General features: G+C 39.9%; 1 protein-coding gene across 3 annotated transcripts in view; it reads left to right on the top strand.

Moving 5' to 3' along the window:
• PTPRG (protein tyrosine phosphatase receptor type G) overlaps positions 1-24,530 on the top strand; it is a 725,910-nt gene that overhangs the window by 695,999 nt on the left and 5,381 nt on the right. For all 3 annotated transcript variants that reach the window (XM_060022819.1, XM_060022820.1, XM_060022821.1), the window contains 8 exons: positions 362-534; positions 2,128-2,263; positions 2,804-2,950; positions 5,200-5,293; positions 6,220-6,296; positions 6,788-6,916; positions 10,502-10,648; positions 11,388-11,530. In XM_060022819.1, coding sequence (XP_059878802.1) covers positions 362-534; positions 2,128-2,263; positions 2,804-2,950; positions 5,200-5,293; positions 6,220-6,296; positions 6,788-6,916; positions 10,502-10,648; positions 11,388-11,530 — 1,046 coding nt within the window. The remainder of the gene's footprint in view (positions 1-361; positions 535-2,127; positions 2,264-2,803; positions 2,951-5,199; positions 5,294-6,219; positions 6,297-6,787; positions 6,917-10,501; positions 10,649-11,387; positions 11,531-24,530) is intronic.

Below are 24,530 nucleotides of genomic sequence, written 5' to 3' on the forward strand. Positions count from 1 at the left end.
CCACACAGAGGAAATAACCAACCCCAGGAACAGCAGTTAAGGCGAATGGGAACAGAGGTCAGGTTTGCTGACATCCTTAGGTGATTTTTTTTTTTTTTTTTTTTTGGTACACGGGCCTCTCACTGCTGTGGCCTCTCCCGTTGCGGAGCACAGGCTCCGGACACGCAGGCTCAGCTGCCATGGCTCACGGGCCCAGCCGCTCTGCGGCACATGGGATCTTCCCGGACCAGGGCACGAACCCGCGTCCCCTGCATCGGCAGGCGGGCTCTCAACCACTGCGCCACCAGGGAAGCCCCCTTACGTGATTTTTACCAGAATGCCCACTCTCAGCTTAAAGCCATCTTTTCTCACCCTCTCTCAGGGTCAGAAGGGAAATCCCAAGGGGCGTCAGAATGAACGGGTAGTGATCCAGTACCACTACACGCAGTGGCCCGACATGGGAGTTCCCGAGTACGCCCTCCCGGTCCTGACCTTCGTGAGGAGGTCCTCAGCAGCCCGGACTCCAGAAATGGGCCCTGTGTTGGTGCACTGCAGGTGAGGCCAACGGCGTCCCCTTTCTTCTGCCTGGGATTCAGCATTTGAATTGGGCAGAGCAGCGGGTGTGGGCTGTGTGAACTTGGACCACTGTGGCCCTGCTGCTTGCGGCTTTGTTTGATTTAGAAACGGAGTCTTAACTCTGAAAACTGGGACCAATGAGACCTGTTAGGGTTATGGAAGGTCACTGTAGTCCCCTCACATTAAGAAACCATCTGCTGCTTCTGAGGTTACAACAAAATATGCTCTTAGAGGATGAGTCTCCAGTTTTTATAACGCCTTCTTATTACTGATAAAAAATCCCCAGTGTTTTTATAGGGAAATTGTTGGCAGCTCCTAATATATAGAAACCTTACACACAAATTTAGAACTTTCCGCACTAGAGATTTTGAGTTTTTGAACATGGCTTTTCTGTAGGGTTCCTCCAAATGATAATAGTTAGTTTATGTGTGAAAGGCTTTCAGTTTATACGTGCTATATAAAATACCTTTTTTAAAGCACAGATAAAGCCTGTTTTCCCATCTTAACTAACTACCTTAAACAACCTTAGCTGATTGTTTCAAAAATGCTTTTATTGTGTTTCATTTGGATTGCTGGGCTTTTTCACTTTGGTATTCAAAGAGATGTTGCTTATTCTGTGATGTATGTTACATAGCTGCCCGGCCTTTTCTCAGCGTTTCTTTGGGGCTGTTCTCATAACATGCTTCCACAGAGCAGGTCCTTTGCAGACGTCGGAAAAGTCCCATAAGGACTCTGTTTAAAGTCCCATAAGGACTCTACATTTTTGCTCACCCATTTAGAATCACTAAAATAGAGGTGAAGGTCTGTCAATCAAAGCACTTGGGTATCATCAACAAAAAACTGTGTGAGATGGGGAACCTGAGGCGGTAGGTTTCTGCCAAAAGAAGCCTGTGGTTCAATACGGCAGAACTCGGGTCTCCCTGGGCTGGGTTGTGTTGTTTTGTTTAAATAACAAACAATCAGGAAACGGGAATAAAAGAGGCCAGCTTTTCCAGAGGGGCTCTTCTTCTCCTACCCCTGGATTACTAAAGGAAAGTAGCCCTTATAAATAGGAACTTGCCAGTACTGAGCACCCTGGGCGGGAGTTGTGCACAGAGGGGGTTTCTCGAAAGGACAGTGCGTTCTCCCAGAATCCCTGGGGGAGCGGGAGAACCAGGCGATGCCTCGGCAGGGGTGCTTCTGGTGCGGAGATGGCTACTGCCAGGAGAGACACCTTGCGGCCCCTGGCATCACAGAGTTAAACCCTTTGCTTGAGCTGCAAGCAAGGCTGAGAAAGCAAATCTGTAACTATATTTTTATTTATTTATATTTATACATATTTTATATTTTTATGTATGGTAGAAGGGCAGTCTTCCCTCCCCCTCAAGACTCACGAGGGAGGAAGATCCTATTGAAGTTTCTGAATGCTATCCGTATGTATGTCAGCGTAACCCTCTTGTTGAGAGAACCTAGTATAGTTGACCTAGGTTATTTCTCAGCGCGTTGGAGACTCAGATGATAATTTTTGTAATCCATGGTTCATGACCTGGTAGAGCAGCAGGTGTACTAGTTGAGTGTCTGCCTCTCTTCCAGTGCTGGCGTGGGCAGGACGGGCACCTACATTGTGATCGACAGCATGCTGCAACAGATAAAAGACAAAAGCACAGTCAATGTCCTGGGATTCCTGAAGCATATCAGGACACAGCGCAACTACCTCGTCCAGACTGAGGTGAGGAGGGGTGCTGGTGTTCTCATGCACACGCTTGAACTGAAAGTTGAATGACTGAGAGTGAGACATACGCATTCTCTTGGGCCTGGAAGGAATTTACAGGTTTGTGTTGGAAGATGTCCTAACCGGGATACCGTTCTTTGGCTCACAGGCATCCATTTCTGTGTGGCTCTTAAATGAAGCAGATAGAGTTTTCTCTAGTGCTGTGTATTCCATGCTGGGGGCGCTTAAACCTTGTTGTTTAGCCTGAGAGATATATACGAGGCAATGGTTCTGAAGCCCTTCACTGAACACACGTCTTCCCACTGCTTTGTTTGGGGCGTGGTATGGAATACAGAACTAAACGCAGCACAGGCCCTACCCTAAAATAACTTCTGACAGATAAGGAAGGATGGACTGGAGCCGACCCCCCTGGCTGTAAATGCATCGGGAGGTCCCTGCTAGGGGAAGAGTTCATCTAAGGTCGATTTCACGCAGGGGACAGAGGTGGCTGCCCTGTCGCAGCTCTCCTCAGTGACTACCATGTCGTGTGCCTTTTAGGAGCAGTACATTTTCATCCACGATGCCTTGTTGGAAGCCATTCTTGGAAAGGAGACTGAAGTATCTTCCAGTCAGCTGCATAGTTACGTTAACAGTATCCTCATACCAGGAGCGGGAGGAAAGACACGACTGGAGAAACAGTTCAAGGTAGTGCTTTCAATACGTTTCTTCGGCAAAGCAGCAAGGAGGTAAAGAAATGCCTTGAGTTGGGAGGGTCGTGTCTTTTTTGCATGAATGTCTAGACTAAAATGGATTACTAGCTATCTGTACTCCTCAGATGTAATCCATGGGAAGATCAAGTTTCGACTTACGTATGAATTGTGGGTATCCAAGTAGACAGTGCTGTGCTGTATTTTCTTCTGCACAGTTTACGACTTTAACATTTGCCCCTGGCCCCAATGACATGGTACTCTGTCAGTCGTTCCAGTCCAAAAAATATCCTCTGTATTTTTTTTTTTTTGCGGTACGCGGGCCTCACTGTTGTGGCCTCTCCCGTTGCGGAGCGCAGGCTCAGCAGCCGTGGCTCACGGGCCTAGCCGCTCCGCGGCATGTGGGATCTTCCTGGACCGGGGCACGAACCCGTGTCCCCTGCATCGGCAGGCGGACTCTCAACCACTGCACCACCAGGGAAGCCCTATCCTCTGTATTTTTTTCTGAACAAATACTGTCTTACCCTGATGGAGAACGGCTATTTGTTGGCATTATCTTAAAAGCAAAGCTCTTTGAATGACTATCCTAGCAGATAATTTAGAAACTAGAAAAGATCTAGTTACTACGGAATACTAAAGAAACTTTAGTTAACTTTTCCTAAATGGTTATTCTTTTTCTTTGATAGGGGCATGGGGGCATGAGGTGTAAAGACAGTTAAGGTTTATACAGAATTGAGTGCAAAGAGAGACTATAAGAACTATTAAAGTAAGTAAGATCAGAAAGCTCAGTCATCTCAAAGTACTAAGTGCTTTCCTATTTCGTAGTCTCTCATTAGACTTTAAAAAAACCAGGCTTTTTTGCACATTGTTCTACATGTAATTTCTCGTTTTGTGTCAAGATGGAAAGAATGAGATGAATCTCTGCAGTTTTAGTTTTCATGGTAAAACCTTCCATAGACACTGAAACCTTCGCGTCTCAGCTCAAGAAATGAGACTGTCAAACAAATGATAACAAGTGATATGAAATGAAAAGTAGATCAATTTCACCAAGTTCAGTTATAACAATTTTAAATTTCTAGGTCTCCTTTTATAACATCCTTACTGCTCTGCGAACCATTTGAGGTAATCAATAGTGAGGACATAGTGTCTCATTTTGAATGTTTAAAATGAATTCTTAAAAAAATTAAGTACCAATAATTCTTAATTAAATTCTGCCTTTTCTGTTTCTGCAACATTTGTTTATACAGTTTTAAAAATTCATCAAAGGAAACCAGGTCATTTGTTCCTTTACAGGCATTAACCAACTACATCCACCTCCATGTAGAGAAGGAGACCGTTCCCATATACTCTGTTTGCATGGACCCCTCCCTCCCCACCCCCTCCCAAAAGATTGACAGAATGATTCAACCAAGCTATATACACAGGAAGAATAACCAAACTACTGGGCTAATTATTTATAACAGCCTTAGAACAATGTCAGTTCAGTTTAACAGACATTTACTGAGAACTTAGTAAATTCTTTACCATGATTAGCTCTTATTACCACGAAGCCGTGTTTGCTAGTATAGAGCCACCTGCATTTCATGTGGCTGTGAGGAATCAGTGACATCATCAACAGAGAAACCCACGTTAATTCAACAAATGCTGCTTACATAGTGCCTGTAGTCAAGAAACCTAAGGCCTAGGGCTTCCCTGGTGGCGCAGTGGTTGAGAGTCCGCCTGCTCATGCAGGGGACGCAGGTTCGTGCCCCGGTCCGGGAAGATCCCACATGCCGCAGAGCGGCTGGGCCCGTGAGCCGTGGCCGCTGAGCCTGCGCGTCCGGAGCCTGTGCTCTGCAACGGGAGAGGCCACGGCAGTGAGAGGCCCCCGTACAGACAAAAAAAAAAAAGAAACCTAAGGCCTAGTAGTAAATAAAACAAGCACACAAACAACCAAGACAACTGAAAAAGCTACCACTCTTGAAACACAAAAAAGTGTCCTTTGGGATACAAAAATGTTTATAGTATCTGTGCCAGATCATCAAGCAGATGCTATCAATTATACCTTTGTTTTTGTTTTGTTGTCTTTCCCCGCTTGACTGAGATAGACCAGGCTGCATGTAGGTCAAAGAATTCCAAGTTTAGGGTCTACAACATAATGGTTTGATAGTTAACTATATACTGAGAAACCATTACCACAATAAGTTAGTTAACACAGGCACAATTATAATCCTTTGAATGAAGGCTAAAATGTTGCTTTTCTTTCAGCTGGTCACACAGTGTAATGCAAAATACGTGGAATGCTTCAGTGCTCAGAAAGAGTGTAACAAAGAAAAGAACAGAAACTCTTCAGTCGTGCCCTGTAAGATCTTAAAATCAGTTCGACTTGCCTGTGTTCGTTTTTTCTTTGGATTTTGTGTGTTAGGTAAAGAGGCAGCCACTACCAAGGGAAAAAGTTATGCTGAGGACAACTGAAGCAGTTTGATCAAAACGGGAGGGGTGGGTGTCGGCACCAGCAAGTTGCTGCGTCTATGTGACATGAAAGCTCGCTTCAGTTCACCTCGAAATTCAAGAGTTAGATTATTTCTACCATGTCTTGCCTTTAAAAAAAAAAAAAAGTCAAGTCATTATCACTGTGGCATTAATGCTCTCTTCAAACAGAGAGTCCTGGATTAATCCGCACAGCTGGAACTACATTGCTAAATTATTCTGGCTATTGAGACTAAATTATTCTGGCTATTAGAGACTAAGGCACCATTGGTAGGTGGTGACCGCTGCATAAATAACTTGGGACACAGCAGTGGATACTGTGTGTAGTACACTGTAGACACAGGCATGGGTGATCAGTGAAGAGATTCTGTCTACTGAAAGAGGCCAATATTTTCTAAGCCCTTCCCAAAGAAAAAGATTGGGAGTAAGGGGATGGCAAAAGAGCAAACTATAATACGTTGGTATAAGTGTAGGAATAGGAAACCAGGGTCAAGAGTGACCTGAAACCCTGTGTCGACTCCACACACAGTATCCTCTTAGTGATCCGCTGGGGAAGCCTCTCCCACAGTCAAGTGTTATTCCTAGAACGTCTGGGTCCTGCTGGGCACATGCAGCAGAATTTCATTTTACATTCTTCCTTAGCTGATGACGCTCTAGCTTGTTTAAAAATATAGGTAAGTCTTAAAAAGAAAGGGGAGCCAAAGAGCTCTATTACTCACCAAGTAACTCTCAGAAAGTGCTGTTGGTGGTGAGGGGTAATGAGGCAAATGTGGTATTTTCGTTTTTTCCATGTCACAGCTGAGCGTGCTCGAGTGGGCCTTGCACCGTTGCCTGGAATGAAAGGAACAGACTACATTAATGCTTCTTATATCATGGTGAGAGTCAACAGTTAATTATAAATAAAGTCAATTAAACTGAAAGGTGCTAAACAGCAGATACCACCTATGTGACTTTCAAGTAATTCCTTGATGTGTAATATCAAAATTATAGAGATTTCTCTATCTGGAAACCTCTAACCAAGGATACCTAATCGGTGAGGACACAAAAATTGCTTAAGCTAACAGAAACGCTTGTTAAGTAAGGAATTAATCTTTTCGTGAATTTCACCCATCTAGTCTTGGAATAAATGTTGAAATTGCTGTCAAGTAAAAACAGCAGGGGGAACTAGAAGTGCATCGGACGTGGAGAGAAAACTGTCTATATACATGTTAGGAGAAGTACATCTAAAAATTAGCCCAATGCACTGAATGCCTCTTTTGATTATTTTCGTGAGGTCGAAACAGTGCCGGTCTTATTTCATGAATATATTTTACTGCTGCAGAGTTAAACACTCATAATCACTGGTTTTTCGTCCTCCTAACTGAAGGGCTATTACAGGAGCAATGAATTTATCATAACCCAGCATCCTCTGCCACATACTACGAAAGATTTCTGGCGAATGATTTGGGATCATAACGCACAGATCATTGTCATGCTGCCAGACAACCAGAGCTTGGTAAGTAAAGCACATCTGCTATATATTAATGAGCCCGGGAGGCCAGAGCATAAATTACCTTGTCACAGGGCTACCGTGTCTGTACATGCTAGGGAGGGAATTCAGACTTCTCATCTTCTATGTCTGCACAGGTGCCTTTCCTAGTCTTACCATTCCTGACCCTATCAGTTCCAACAGGATCAGCACTGATCCCTAATGCTGGTGATATATCAATCAATCACCCCTCAGTTGTACTGTACATGGCAGCATGGGAGAAGGTTTTTATTTCTTTATTTTGGCTGCGTTGGGTCTTTGTTGCTGCGCGCGGGCTTCTCACGGCGGTGGCTCCTCGTCGCGAAACATGGGCTCTAGGTGCGCGGGCTTAGTTGCTCCGCGGCATGTGGGATCTTCCCGGAGCAGGGCTCGAACCCATGTCCCCTGAATTGGCAGGCGGATTCTTAACCACTGAGCTACCAGGGAAGCCCAGAAGGTTTTGAAGAAGGTCCTTTTTCTAACCTCACTAATGCACGATCTTAAGCCGACCTCTTAGTTGCTATATGTCACTGTTGAAAAATAAATGAACAGTAACAGTAGTTAACATTGATTATATCCTTTATTGATTATATCAATAAATGTTAACAGTAGTTAACATTGAATGATTGTATCTTTACCTGTATTAACTCCTTTAATCCTTTCTACAACTCGATGACACAGGTGCTCTCAGCATCCCCTTTAGTAGCTGAGAAAACTGAGGGAAGTAACTTGCCCAAGGGCATATACGAACCATGGGAGCCAGGATTGGAACTTGAGTCACCTGTCTCATTTTGCTATTGTATATGTCCAATGCCGCCACATCACAGAAATGTTTCCTGGCCCAAAGAAAACGGTATCAAAAGTACTAATAATGTATCGTTATTTTCCCCCAATCCATAGGCAAGCCCGATCTATTACAGGGAGGGAGATTAGGAAAGCCTTCCTTGTTCGGACTTGATGGTGCTTTTTAAGACCTTGACTAAGCTACTACCTCTTTCTTCTCCCTTTAGTCCTTCCCTATTGAGGTCGCTAGACCCTAGAGGAGAAGGGTGAGCACGTTTATGAAAATAAGTGTAACTACTTCTGCTGAGCTCTCATTGCATTCTTAAGTTTCGAAATAGTTGGGTCTTCAGAAGTTACTATGAGGACTTGTAAGCGCACAAAGTAAAAACAAAAACAAAAACGATCTGCCTCCGTGAGTGTCAGAGTAGTGAGTTTTTTAATCAAGAAAGAACAGCATGTGAGTGAACCCCTAGTCTTGATGACATGCATTTGACTGTGTGCCCAGTCAGTAGGAACTTCACTTTGTCGCTTTCTGCTCCAGCTTCGGAATACCAAGACTGCTTCTGTGTGATAGAATGGCAACAAAGTTGAGAATCTTAAGCTAAAAACTGGAGTGTAAATTTTCAAATTAGCTGGCAATAGGGGTCTACTCTGTTCGGCATATGGAAATTGGAGGCATTTAGGGTTGTTAAAACGTGCATTTGTTGGATGAGTCAGTGTTTTGTTATCCTCACTTAACAGAGGACAGTCACTATACCCAAGAGCTCATTTGTATGGGGAGGAGAGGGGGAGACTGACTGAGTGAGTCAATACGTGTTCTGTGGACAGCGACGATACCGGGCCACCAGGCCTGTCATCTCGGTGTCTCTCCGAGGCCCAAGGAGGCTATGCTGCAATCACGCATGTCTGCACTCATAGTTCTAGGGTCGAAAGTCAGATTCAGTAGTGTGTAGTTTTTTCTAAAGGTACTGTCTCTGCATTTTTTGTTTGCTTTGTTATTTATCACTACTGTAACGTTACAAAGACCATCGTTCTGTGAATAGCCCAAAAGTCACTGCTGCTTAGGCGTCCCTGCCCTATCTGTAAGCAAAATAAGCATGCGATCAGAGCTCCTACTGAATCAAGAAGTAGCATTTCTTTGTCATAGTCTGTCAAGACGATCAGTTATTCCCTAGTTTACTGTCTGTGTTCAAAAGGTTTTTCTGCCGTTCCTCCACCGTTACTAAAATCCCTTTGGCAGCCTTTAGGCAAATTAGATAATTTCCAGTTCATCTTATCATCATAATAGCTCTTTGAGGTATGTAGTTTTATTATTCCCACTTTTCAGATACGGAAATTAAGCCTTAGATTACTTTTCTCAGGATCGCATCCAGGCCTATACTTAATCTATGTATTTGGTTAAATTTAGAAGCCTTGTTCGTCATTATGGCTTTAATATCTGTTCAAAGGGCCCTAATTCCACTTCCTTGGGCAAAACGCATTAAAACCCAAGACAGTTACAGACTTCTTTTGTATAGACTAAACCCCGTTGCTAATCTGTTTCCCCTTATGCTGAGCTTTAAAAATAAAAATGTACTTGGCAATAAGCTATATTGAAACTTGAAAGGGTGATAAGTCTTATTGGACTGTTGGCTCATTTCTGATGCAACAATGTAAGATTAAACAAAACCTTCTTTGTTTTCAACATTATTCAGGATTATTTCTGACTTCACTAGTACTGTCTAAGCATTTTCAGGAAAATGCCCATAGAAATGTATATATTACAGGCAAACTGTAATTTGCCATTTGAACTGATTAGAAAAAGGAGGGGGCGGGGCTCGTCATAATCATTGTATTTCTCAGAGTCTCCAGCCTAGGCAACGGTTCTCTTTTTCTTAGGCCTCCATAGTTTTCAGGGATAGAATTCAAGTATCAGGCCTGAATACTGTATTCGTTTCAGGTGTACAGCTAAGTGATCCAATTAAATTTTCTGATTATTTTCCATCATAGGTTGTTGCAAGACATTGAATATAGTTCCCTGTGCTATTCAGTAAATTGTTAGTGCTTATCTATTTTATGTATAGTAGTTTCTGTTACTGAATCTTTATTTTTAATCTTAAAAGTAGATGAACGTTTAAAGCTTACCTGATTCGAGGCCGAAAGACTTGAAATCGAACATTGACAGACTAACTTTCCTTTTACAAAGCACCTTGTACTTAGAGCCAATATGCCTATTTATGGGCCTGTCTGAGCCTTGGTGTTTTCATCTACAAAGCCAGAAGATAAAAATACCTCACTAGCATATTATGAAAACCAAGTAAGAGAATGTTTACGGAAGTCCTTTGCAAAATGCTGGTCAACTGTAGAACTGTTAATGACATAATCCATAGAACAACAATTAGCACATCTTAGTCGCATAAGCCATTGTGAAATAACAAGTTAAAATTACTTGACCTAGATCCTGTCTCCTTTTTTACTCTGACAATTATATTACAGAGCATTTCTCAGCTAGGGGTAATACATCCCCTACAGAGGGAGGTTTTTTGGTTGTCGGATATGACATAGGTGAGAGGTGCTAGGAAATAGTTATGAAGCGTATTTTACAATAGAATACAACCACCACTGAACTCAGCATGATTAGATAGGGCTAATCTAATTGGGCTAATAATTCTATGAACCCAATTTAAAAACTGATTTGAGAGGTATGGCAAATGGCAAAGAAAGAAATCGTTTGGTAAGAAAATTCGAAAATAAATGGTTGACAGCACTGCAGAGGAATTTTTGTCCTTCTTTTCTTTTTGGTCCCCATAGGCTGAAGATGAGTTTGTATACTGGCCAAGTCGAGAAGAATCCATGAACTGTGAGGCCTTTACCGTCACCCTTATCAGCAAAGACAGACTGTGCCTCTCTAACGAAGAACAAATTATCATCCATGACTTTATCCTTGAAGCTACACAGGTAACCTCAACCTCAGTTCCTCAGTAACAGCCACAGCTGGGCCCTGGATCACCCTTCCAAGTAATAATGGAGTAATTTACCACCCTTAAGACGGGCCCAGGCAGGCATTTGAGTATGACTTAAGTATGTTCACTTCCTTTTTTGCTTCCTTCAAATATTTGCTTTTTCCAGCTGGAAAGATGACATGTAGCAGTTCCTCTGATTGAGCATGCATACAAATAGGCCTGTTGACCTAATTATAAAAACAATATACTAGAGCTCAGTATTTTCTTTGCCGTCAGAAATGTGAGCCTTGCAATATGTTGCAGAGATGATAATATTAAGACTTTTTTTTTTTTTTTTTTAGTAAACAACATTTTGATGCATAATTAACTACCTTCCTATGGGGTTGGTAAGAGGCGAGCTGTCTTATATTAGTAATTTAAATAAAGATGTCCTCACCCCTTCCTGGGTTTTTTTTTCTTTATTTTTATAGGTAAGCTAGAGTAGGATATAAAGCCTCTTATAATTTGTTGTCCCTTACAATTTCTCCCTGAACAGGATTCTATTTCACTATCATAACCTCATTTGTTCATGTCAAGCAGACCTCCCTAGTATTTTTCTCCCTGCAGCAGTTTGGTTAATTGGGCATTCTTCAATCATCTGTAGTATACACTTCCTCGGGAGCAAGTACGAGTCATTAGATTATAGATAGGATGAAATGAAGGATGGGCCGTGACTCGTGTTGTATTGGTTGTAGGATGACTATGTCCTAGAAGTTCGGCACTTCCAGTGTCCCAAATGGCCTAACCCGGATGCCCCCATAAGCAGTACTTTTGAACTTATCAACGTCATCAAGGAAGAGGCCTTAACAAGGGATGGCCCCACCATTGTTCATGATGAGTATGTACCTGTTTTTTAATTGTCTTGTTGCACTGTGGTAGTAGGGGGAAAGAAAGACAGATTTTAAAAACGTACTCCCTCTCTCTCAGCTTGTGACAATTCCAGCTTATTTCTCATGTGTCCATGTGCAAGGTGTTGTGTTTCTCTTTGGGTTTTAATTTGTCAAAGGCTTCAGGCTCTCCGAGTGTAGGTTCTAGAAAGGTGAAAGTACTGTATCTCAGCCTACCAAAATACATCTGCATGCTTTCTGAGGTTTTCTGTTTCAATAATGCAAATTAAACAATAACTTACAACATGTCTACATTTCTATTAGTTTACATGTAATACTTTATATTAATTAGTTGTTTTTAAATCCTTACACTGATCTCCAGCAAACACTTACTACTGTAGACATGAAATGTAATGAAAAAGGTACTATTATTAATGATAATATTTATAGTTTACAATGTGTTTTGAAGTTTACAGTACTGTCTCTGGGAGTTTAAAGGCAAAGCATATGAATTGCAAAGAGAACAAATAACTTGCTCCTGGCTCTGAGCTTCCAAGTGTCCGAACAGAGTTCACACCCAGCCCACTTTCCCTTTAATGAGAAGGAAGGGGGTCATAGATATAGATATACCTTATAGTATACGAATACCTGGAGTCAAACTTCATAGATGGACTCGACCTGCAAATCAGTTGCAGATTGTTGTGAATCTCACAGACCTTTAGCCAGTGGCACCAATTAGACGTCCTCGTCTCTAGTTCTAAGGTAGTTAGTTAGTTATCTCCCTTGGTCAGCAACGTGTCAGGGCATCCATTATGTTCATTAAGTTACCATCTACTCTGCTAGAATAGAGAGTAGTACATTTCCAAGTAAAAGCTCATTAAGTCTTATCTTTGAACGAATGCTGTCACAGGAAGTGAACAAAGACTTTCGGCTGAGGTCAGCACCTTCACCTCAAATCCATGGTACTCTCCTATTTGCGTCAAGCCATATGTTTGGCTCCTTCCAAAGAGTTGGATGGTCTTTTTTAAATAGTGACTATTTCAAAATGTTGACCTCTTAATTAGAAGAATTAGGATTAGTTAAGTAGCCTGAGTAAGTAAGATCCCTGGAAATGTGACAACCAGCACTAGTGTTTAAATAACACAGTCAACCTCAGAATAACTGGGTAGGTACCACGAGTCTACGGAGCTTCAGGATATGCAGTTATAGCACAAAGTTAGGGCTGCTTCTAGAGTTTTTTCCCCGCGCTAATCTGGCAGCTTTTCATATACCTTCTGGATTTTACTAGCTTTTATCAATTCAGACCAAATTCTAATGTTGCTGCCCAGCTCCGTGACGGATTTTGCTGTTCTGATAGTACTCCAGGGATCTGTCCTGAAGTCAGTAATGCAGCTAATGTTATATTTCATGGTAAGAGAAGACGGAAAGGAGAAAAACAAAAAACAAAAACCAACAACAACTAGTTAAACAATTTAAACAGAATTGTTTGTTTCATTTACCTATATTCAGCTTTGGGGTATATTGTCTCATTGAGTGATTTTTATTTTATGCTACATGCTGACTGTGTCACCTCTGGAATTAATCAAATGTAGCTTGTTCTTAGGCCTAAGCAAGAAAAGAGCAAATTCATCCTACACTAGCGGCTCTTCACATATCATATAGGAGAGCTGGATTAAAAGCCACCTAAAGATATGCATTCGTTCATTTATCCACCATCTTTAAGAGATAAGTGATTCCATTAAAATTATTTTTCTACATTACTCAAGCACATCTGAAGTTTTTTAATAGTTGTTAGCTCTAGTACAACACTGAATGCCAGTTACCTTTCAGTTTCCATCTTTCTTACCTACTTTTTAAACCTCTAAATATTCCTTCCTGATGGCCTACAAACACACACCTCAAATCTAGCATGTATAAACGCAAACTTGCCTTCCCAGCCTGCTCCCATCCACTTAGTTGTACAAACCAGAAACATATCAGAGTCCTTTTCTGTGCCCCCTCACCTCCAATTATCATTGGCCACCAAGTCTTGTTGATGCCTTCTCAGTACACTTCCCAAATTCTTTTACAAGCTGGTTGAAGCTTTACTTCTTCAGCTGTCATCCCAGTCCTCCACTGATTTACTTCCTGCAGCCCACCTTAGCCCTGCAAATACTATTCTGTCTAAGTGCCCTTTTATTCAACACACACTTCAAAAGTCACTCTCTTCGAACTGTTTCTAACTGAAACCAGAGGGGATCGTCCATAAACATCGCCTCTTTACCAATGCCGTTCCTGTTTATCACATCATATTGTAACTACTTGTTTACATGACTGTCACCCCCACATTGCTGTGACCAGCAGTGCTAACTTATTCATCCCATTCTCCACAGAGTGACACACAGTGGGTGGTGGATAAAGATTGGTATGAATTGGTACCGTGCTTTCAAGTTAGGATGACTCACCCATTATTCAGGATATGTGCCTGTATATGAACTTGCCCCAGACGGCCTTGCTTTTTGTTTTGGTTATTGGTATTTTTCCTGCTTACATTCATCTGTGAACGATAAAACCAATTTATCGACACAAAGTTTAAGTTCTGTCAAAGATAGCAGTGGGCAGGCTCGGAAAGAAGGCCTCAGTGCTCCCAATGAAAGTCAAAGAGTTGAGCTGAACTTCTAGTGCACAAACTCTGTGCTGTCGATCTGGTCTTCACAGCTGTGTGCCAGGTCGATGAAGTTTCTGGGTAAAATGATCTGAAGGTAAACTTCCTCAACAGAAAGTAAACTGATTGTGCTTGAGCACAGGCACAGCTTAAAGGCAAACTGCTTTATTCACGGCATCCTATATTTGTCTGCTCAGGACAGTTCTATCCAGAGGCTGATCTGTATCACCACTACTGTCAAATTTTAAACACAGAGCCTACAGATGAGTTCAAAACACAGCATGGTTCTTACACAGTTTTGTGAGACACTAGTAGATTAGACCTTCACTCACAGAACGAAGGCTAGTTTCCTGTGCAAATACTTAATGTGAATTCACTGTGGAGCTATCTCTATCACCCCGTTGGAGGCCATCGTGGGCTAATTTCATTTAACAGTTTTCAGAGTGGGATCCCAGGGTCCCTGGTTGGGAAGGAGGTCTCCAAGGCCCTTCCAAGAGATCCAAGAGGACACAACTGTTTTCATAATACAAAGATACAGATTGCCTTGTTCACTTGTATTCTGTCTTGAGTGTACAGTGGAGTTTTCCAGAGCTATGTGACCCAGGAGGACATCCCCACTCTGACAGCTAATGGAATGCGTGCTTGCACAGTTTTGTGTTTTAACACTTTCTCAGTTCTAACATCTGATACAGTAATTATTGACAGATAAAGCCCAAATAAGCAAAAGCTCTTTGGGGTCTTCAGTAAATGTTAATTTTAATTTTGTCCTGAGACAGTCCAGAGGAAATGCTGAAATATATGGACTGCATTCTGTACCAACTGCTGCAAAGACACCTTCAAATCACAACTAATTGAGTCCTTCATTTAATCCTCAAAATCACCCCACTAGGGGGGTAACTTTAGGATCCCCGCTTCATGCATGAGGAAATGGGGGCTGCCTGTGTAGGTATTAGGCCCTGTGTACACACATATCCAAGTGTCAGAGCCAGTCCCAGCTACATAATGTATGTGGGGGTCCAAAGCAAAATGAAAATGTAGGAACCCTTGCTCAAAAATTATTAACAAAGATTTTCCAATTAAAGAAACAATCCCATTTACCAGCACATCAAAAAGAATAAAATACCTAGGAATAAACCTACCTAAGGAGCTAAAAGACCTGTACAGAAAACTCTAAGACACTGATGAAAGAAATCAAAGATGACACAAAGAGATGGAGAGATATACCACGTTCTTGGACTGGAAGAATCAGTATTGTCAAAATGACTATACTACCCAAGGCAATGTACAGATAAGTGCAATCCCTATCAAATTACCAATGGCATTTTTCACAAAACTAGAACAAATAATCTTAAAACTTGTATGGAGACACAGAAGACCCCAAATAGCCAAAGCAATCTTAAGGAAGAAAAACGGAGCTGGAGGAAGCAGGGTCCCTGACTTCAGACTATACTACAATGCAACAGTAATCAAGACAGTATGGTACTGGCCCAGAAACAGAAATATAGATCAATGGAACAGGATAGAAAGCCCAGAGATAAACCCACGCACCTATGGTCAACTAATCCATGACAGAGGTGGCAAGGGTATACAATGGAGGAAAAACAATCTCTTCAATAAGTGATGCTGGGAAAACTGGACAGCTACATGTAAAAGAATGAAATTAGAACACTCCCTAACACCATACACAAAAATAAACTCAAAATGGATTAAAGACCTAAATGTAAGGCCGGATACTATAAAAATCTCTTAAAGGAAAACATAGTTAAAAAACTCTCTGACATAAATCACAGCAAGATCTTTTTTGATCCACCTCCTAGAGTAATGGAAATAAAAACAAAAATAAACACATGGGACCTAATGAAACTTCAAAGCTTTTGCACAGCAAAGGAAACCATAAGCAAAACAAAAAGACTACCCTCAGAATGGGAGAAAATATTTGCAAATTAAGCAACTGACAGTGGGTTAATCTCCAAGATATACAAGCAGCTCATGCAGCTCAATATCAAAAAAACAAACAACCCAATCCAAAAATGGGCAGAAGACCCAAATAGACATTTCTCCAAAGAAGATATACAGATTGCCAACAAACACATGAAAGGATACTCAGCATCACTAATCATTAGAGAAATGCAAATCAAAACTACAATGAGGTATCACCTCACACCGGTCAGAATGGCCATCATCAGAAAGTCTACAGACAATAAGTGCTGGAGAGGGTGTGGAGAAAAGGGAACCCTCTACACTGTTGGTGGGAATGTAAATTGGTGCAACCATTATGGAGAACAGTATGGAGGTTCCTTAAGAAACTAAAAATAGAGCTACCATATGATCCAGCTATCCCACTCCTGGGCATATATCCAGAGAAAACCATGGTTCGAATGGAACCATGCACCCCAGTGTTTATTGCAGCGCTGTTTACAATAGCCACGACCTGGAAGCAACCTAAACATCAACAGATGAATGGATCAAGAAGATCTGGTACATATATACAGTGGAATATACTCATCCACTAAAAAGAAGGAAATAATGCCACTTGCAGCAACGTGGATGGACCTGGAGATGACCATACTAAGTGAACTAAGTCAGAGAGAGAAAGACAAATATCGTATGATATCGCTTCTATGCAGAATCTAAAATAAAGATACAAATTAACTTATTTACAAAACAGAAACAGACTCAGACTTTGAAAACAAACTTATAGTGACCTAAGGGTAAAGGTGAGGGGGAGGGATAAATTGGAATTAAAATATATGCATTACAATATATAAAATAGATAACCAACAAGGACTTACTGTATAGCACAGGGAACTATACCCAATATTCCGTAAGAACCTAAATAGGAAAAGAATTTGGAAAAGAACAGATACATGTATATGTATAACTGAATCACTTGATGGTACCCCTGAAACTAACACAACACTGTAAATTAACTATACTCCAATATAAAATAAAAATTAAAAATTTTCTTTTCCAGATGGCAACACCAGAGCGTTAAACTAAGAAGTTTAGTTTACGCAGGACCCTCCTAAGTAGGGGACCCATCAAAGCACAAGGCCCAACACAGCAGCACAGGGGGCAAGCCAGGAAGCTGGCACTGGCTATAGTTAAATCCAGATCTGTTTAATCCCACTGGTTAACACTGCCTCCCACTGGTTTTCACAGTAAGCACTCCTGTCCCTTGTGTCTCCGGACTGTGTTTTGTTTTCTGTACTTTCTCATTCACTTCCAAAGTTTTAATTTCTTAAAGTCCTGTGGTTCTGTGCTGCCATTATTCCCCAGGATTAACGGATACTGAAGCTTTAGCTCTCTTTTCCTTCCTGCCATAATGATTTTGAAGGGAAGCTTCACTTCCTTCATAGTGACAGGGTTATACCTCTGCATTGCGTTGTTGGTTATGATTTTTAAAACAACATCGTAAGAGCGAAACAACAATAATTGTAATTAGATGAAGTAGTAAAAAGTGTAATTAAGTGGCCATAAGTATTATACACACTGATGATACAAGGAACCCCAACATGTCTTAAAATGAATATAGACAGAGCCACCTGAAAACATTACTGAATGTCGGGAACTTAAAGTACTTTCATTTCTTTGAGGCACAGACAGGGGAAGATGAAAATACATTTTAACAGCATAGCGCTAGTTAAAAAAAGAAGTATTGCTCTTAATGGGGCCCTTTGAGAAAGTGGCCAACAAACTACCAAAACCAGTGAATTTATACAGTATTCTTGTTCACCAAGTCCCTGTAATTTGAAGTGCAAATGCATGAAACTTGACAAACCTCCTTTAATCCTACTTAATTCCTAAACTTCTGAAAGAGAATGGCCTTTGATTTTTCAGTCTTTAAAGACTGATACTTTAAAGTATCTATGCATTTGATTGATTTGACCTAGTTTCTAGTCCTGTTTAAAGTCTTATTTTGTAGGTACTTCCTTTTTTTTAGGTACTTATTTAAGAATGGCTAAATATAGGAAAGACAACCCAAGCAAAGGCCAGAGTAATCCCGCATGGAGTGCACAGTGCATAGTAAAATACATAATACCTGACTTTCCTATCTGAATGGCTATGGTTAGCTTGAAGGGGGAAAAAAAATCCTAACAGTTTCACTAGAGCAGATTTAGCAGAGATTAAAGGGTTAAGTTCTTCCCCTATTGAAAAAAATGCATACAAATGATTGGGGGTGGGGTGGGGAATTCCTAGCTCTGCTAAAATGAGAAGGTAAACCCGGTTCAGTTTAGAATCTGAAGACAGACAACATGATGAACAAGAACAAAAAAATACAGTGAATCAGAGGTAATAGAGCAATCATAATTGGATTTTGAAATAATATGCTCAGAGATGTAAAGGAAGACCATATGAGATGAATTAAAAACATGTATTAAGAAACAGGAACAAATTAGAGGCTAAGAAATGGAAAAGATGAGAGATGGGCTAGTAGTACAATGGACAAAACCGCAATCAGACTCAGATATGGAAGCCAGATACAGAAGTTCTAACATCGGTCTAAGGGTGTGATCCCTGGAGAGAGAAAAAAGATGAAAGAGGAAGAAATTAATAGCTGAAAAAAAAAATGGCTGAGATTCTCTAAGAACTGAATAAAGGGATGAGTTCTTAAAATGAATTATCAGGATACAATGAACAATAACATTCAGAGAGAAGATCTGAATACCATAATTAACAAGGCTGATCTAATAGTGACATATAAAAAGTATGTGCCCGTCGACAGATGAATGGATAAAGAAGATGTGGTACATATATACAATGGAGTATTACTCAGCTGTAAGAAAGAATGAAATAATGCCACCTGCAGCTACATGGATCGACCTAGAGATGATCATACTAAGTCAGTCGGACAGAGAAAGACAACTACCATATGATAATCACTTATGTGGAATCTAAGATATGGCACAAAAGCACCTATCTACAAAACAGAAACAGACTCACAGACACAGAGATCGGACTTGTGATTGCCAAGGGGAAGAGGGGGAAGGAGAGGGATGGACTGGGAGTTTGGGGTTGGTACATGCAAACAATTATATACAGAATGTATACACAACAAGTTCCTACTGTATAGCACAGGGAACTATATCCAGTCTCCTGGGATAAGTCATAATGGAAAAGAATATATATTTTTTAATGTATTTATATATGCGTGTAACTGAGTCACTTTGTTGTACAGCAGAGACTGGCACAACACTGTAAATCAACTAAACTTCAATAAAATAAATAGAATTTAGAAATAAACATTTCTAAAATTAAATACATAAATAAATACATATTAAAAGTATGTACCCAAGAGAGACTTACGGAGAGACCATATAGTCTCTTCAAACACAAAATAGTTTATTTATAATTACTGATCATAAATGGAATTTTCATATATTCCATAAAACTGATATCATACAAGGCCACGTTCATTGATTATAATGCATTAAATTAGAAACCAACAATGAAATGAGACCCCAAATTCTTATACCCAGACACTGAAGTCCTTATGGCTAGAATTAGAGATAATTGATGGTTTAAAGAGGTAATGAAAATAGAAATTACGGACTCCTAAAACTAAGTGATAATGAAGGCACTGCATTTCAAAACCTGATAGGATATATACTCAGAGAAAACCATGTATAGCCTAAGCCTCATATATTGGAGAACAATTTTTAAATAAGCTTTCAACTTGAGAAGCCAGAAAAAGAACCAAATGAATCCACAAAAAGTACAAGGAATTAAAAGGAAAGCAAACAGTAATGAAATGGGGGCAAGGAGGAGATAGACTTCCTTGCTTAAATTTTACTAACAAAAGACACAACTTTGGAAATTGGTGAAAAAGAGAAGGCATAATTTATCATTGGGAAGAAAAAAAAATCTACCATTTATCTGTAGTTCTCAAATGTTTTAAAAATTGTTAATTTACATAGGTGTGATAAAACGTTATCTTTTAGAGTTTTATGCTAAATTATTAATGAATAAAATCCTTGGGGTTTGCTTCAAAATACATGGGGAGGAAATTGACATGAAACAACACCAGCTATGAGCTGATGATTGTTTCAGTTCAGTGATGGTGCAGTGAGGGTTACTATGCCTTGTACACATTTGATATTTTCTTTAATAAAAGGTTAAAAACAAGAAGTATTTTAAAGGAAATGAAATAAACATTTAAAACTATTTATAACTCTATACCAATAATTTTTTAAGCCTACCTAATCATAGTATAAATGCTATTTAGTGAACACAGTGTACCAGTCAGTCTCTGTTCTGAGCCATTGACATGTATCAGCTCAAATATAAGCTGTAGTCTCCCAAACTATGAGACCTTGGCCAGTTACTTCCCCTGGATGTGCCTTGTTTCTTCAACCTCAAAATGGGGATACTAATAGTACCTGTAGTACTGGGTTATTCCGACAATTAAGTTGACACATATAAAGTATTTATAAGAGAGCCTGGCACATAGAGCTTTCAACCCGTTAAGGCCCACTAAGTTTTGACCAGTCTACATTTGAACAACAGCACACAGAGAAAACATTTAATGTAACCTTGATTAAGAAGACAAACAAGGCTAGCACCAGAATGGAACAGTATAAGCCAATGTTACTTACTTGAATATGGGTACAAAGGTCTAAAAAAAGTACTGTCAAAAACCCAGTGTGTTATAGTAAAAGAATTATATACATCATGAAAAAGATTTATCCTAGGAATATAGAGCTGCTTAAATGGTACCAAAAATAGCTCTCAGTGAATTCAGAACATTATTAAAGGAATTTTTTTAAATCAATAGATATTCAAAAACATACAATAAAATAACAGCCATTCGTAATCCCCTTCCCTAAAAGAAAACACTCTTAGCAAACGAAAAGTCAAAAGCATTCTTTTTAACTTGATAAATGTTACTTCTCAGAAGCCTATAGCAAATATTTTTATTTAATATTAAAAAATTAGAAGCTTTACCATTAAAGAACACAATATGACACCTCTTCACAGTGTTAGAATACAAAACTATTGTATCCTAGCCAATACAGTAAAAGCAAAAGATGTAAGAAGTATAAAAAAAAGAGACAAGTGGCATTGCTAGCAGATAAAGATGTATCCAACTTCCTAGAGAATCCACAGATTATTTATTAGAACTTAAAAAGAGTTCTGCATGGCTGGATACAAGTTCACCACGTGAAAATCAATAACTTTCCTATATATCAACTGAAACCAAACAGTACTGTCGCAAAAAGAGGCCATTCTTCGGAGTAACAGAAACTACCTAGGATTTACTCTAAAATGAAATTGGCAAAAGACTACGTAGAAAACTGTAAAATCTAATTGAAAACTGTGAAAGACCTGAATAAATGGAGAAAAGACATCGTGTTCATGAACAGAAAAACTCAAAGAGATGTTAATTTCCTCAGCTCTATCTATATATTCTGTGCAGCCTAACCAAAATCCCAACAAAACTTTTTGTGTTCCTTGACAGCCCAGTATCAATCAACATGAAACAGGATGGGATGCGGTAGAAGCGTAGAGGTATATGGAAACGAGTGTACAAGTGAAAAATGAAAATATGTATGTCTGAAGCACTAAAAGTGAAACAATAAATATAGAGGCAGTCAAGACTATTGTGCAAACTTGCTTTATCAGGTATCAAGACTAGCCAAAAACCTATGGGAATTTAAACGAATGTGGGGAAATACAGTATAAAAAAACAGACAAGCAGATTAAAGGGCCAAAATAGAGAGTTCAGAAATAGGCCTGCATATATGAGAATTTAGACGATTAAAAAGGCAGCTCAAATCAATGAGGAAACATGAGACAATTCGATAAAAAATGCTGGCACAGAGGGAGCAAAGACTGCTGCCATGTCCTGCATGTCCTGCCCGCTGCAGTCTGCTGCATACAGTGGGATGTCGCTCCAGGACCTTGCTTCAGACATGTAAGCTCCCCCCATCCATTAAACCATCGGTGTCTCTGTTGCTGACTCGGGCTCTTTCTTTGGTCTTGAGGCTGGGCAAGTACAGGGCCTGCAGGCCTGTAGCGTGCAGCCCAAAACCGTACACTCAGGTAATCTGTCAGTGTAGCAGGCGTCAATCCCATACGTGGAAAGTGAAAGAGTATGTGTGAGATGGAAAAGATTCAGAAAAGGCTGAACATGTTTATGGAGCACAGAAGACTAGTTCTCTAGGTATAGTTGGATTGCCAGATATATTAGGAGGTTACTGAGTTTTGTGATTCTGTATTTCGATGAGGATCAATATTCTAATCATGTGCTTCATCTGAAGCACCCACTGAATAGGGAACAATTTTGAGTCACTGGGATTGGTGTCTTGATCAGGAGATACAGTAAGAGGTGAGACAGACTTAGGAATCATTTGTCTTAATAAATATAGGTTTAAATAAGTAAATGGGGATGAAATTAGGCTAGGCAGTAGGAATGAGGAATGTTAGGGGCTGATGGATGGAAAGTGGGGAATGGAATATTGGATTCCCATGTGGTGGGAGAGCTTGTACATGGGGAGTGATCCTGTGAATGAGCTGGAAGTAGACAATGTTGTGGTTTCTGGATGTGGTCTCTGATAATTGATTTTATAGGTCACATTCATGGTGAAAGCTAAGTGTGGTTTGTATCCCTAAAGATGACCATTTTTGTAAATGTTAGGTTGGAAAACAAAGCAAAATTTGCACTATAGTTGTGGCATTGTCTAAGCATGGAATTTTGTGATATTATTCCTTCTGAAACTTTGTTCACATTATTTGTTAAATAAACCAAATCAGCACATTTTAAAATGAGTATTAATAAAGCAAATAAATATATGTTAAAAAATGCTGGCACAAGTGGTTATCCATTGGAAAAATAACTAAATTCAGACCCCTACCTTACATCAAAACAAGAATAATATTCCAATGAATTAGACAATTACATGTAAAAAAAAAAAGTAGAAAAATATAGGAGAATATTTTTTAAATACTGGGGTAAAGAAAGCATTAACAAACAAGATTCCAAAAAAGTTAAAGATTGATAAATTTGATTATATCTAAACTACATTTCAGCATTAACAGAAGCAACCACAAACAATGCTAAGAGAAAGTAGAGACTGAAAAAACTACTTGCAACACGTACTGTAGATGATATAATACCCAATAGAAAAATGGCCAGAGTATATTAATAGGCAGTTTCAGAAGAGGAAATACAGATGGGTCAGTAAACATAGAAAGATATTCAACTCCCCTGGCAACCAAGGAAATGCAAATTAAACCAACAGTAAGATTCAAGTTTTCACACATCAGACTGGCAAAAGCCAAACTTTAAAATGATGAGGAGAAACTAGTATTCTCTGGCTGGGAGGAGTATGGACAGGTAACAACACATGGGAGAGAAATACCGCAGTGTCTTTAAAACTAAATGGGCATACCTGTGACCTAGCTCTTCTCCTCACGGTGAGGTACTACTCTGCTATGTGCACAAGGCACAAACAAGCTAAATGTCCACCCATGGGGAAGTGAGGACATCCGGTATGCATGCAGCAGATGAAATGATGAGCCTGATCGACATGTACTGATACCCTTAAATCTAGGAAGGCTGTACCTAAATGCATAACAGTTTTTCCCTTAGACAGATTACCTCTGAAGTTGGGGTGGTGGTTAGGGAGACATTGGCTTTATTTGCATTACAGAAGTAAAAACATCTGTACTGTTTTAATTTCATGTAAGAATAAATTTAGAAACAATATTTAATAGTTATTAACAGAACAGTGGACACAGGGCATCTAAATTCTAGTCTCATTTCTGCCACCAACCAGCAACACCTCCTTGAACAATTCATTTAATCCATCTGTTTTCTCATCATTAATATGGAAACTATGTGCCACACAGGTTCCTGTAAAAACTGAAGATGCCAACCTGGCCTGATGAAAAAGTCTGCTACCCTTCTAAGCCTTTTTTGGGCCTGTGTGTGAAGCAAAGAGAACCATATTTTTCCAAGAATTTTATAGAAGGTGCTCATACTTGGAAACTTCCACTTCAGTGCCAAAACTAATTACTAAATATGAAACTCATTTTGGAAATTCTCTGACTGCATTTTGAGCCACATATTTCCATTTTTATTCATATTCTGGAAGTTCAATTTAGCCCTTCGGGATTGTTAAAAAAAGGTTTTCCAGAGCCTTTCACCACTTTCTACTTGTCTCATAGCCTCTAGTTAAAATTCTCGTATTATCTTTCCTACTATATCACCCAGCTTGTCCCCGACATCAGATCTTCTTACAGCCCTCCCAAGTCTAATTTTGAACTTCTAACTTCATATTAGACATCAAGCTAAACATCTGGTAAGCCCGTCTTGAGAGACGTCACATTCAGAAACAAATGTCACCTTTATGCTAACCTCTAAA

The sequence above is a fragment of the Delphinus delphis genome, chromosome 10 (genome assembly GCF_949987515.2).
Source record: "Delphinus delphis chromosome 10, mDelDel1.2, whole genome shotgun sequence".
NCBI classification, from domain to species: Eukaryota; Metazoa; Chordata; class Mammalia; order Artiodactyla; family Delphinidae; genus Delphinus; species Delphinus delphis.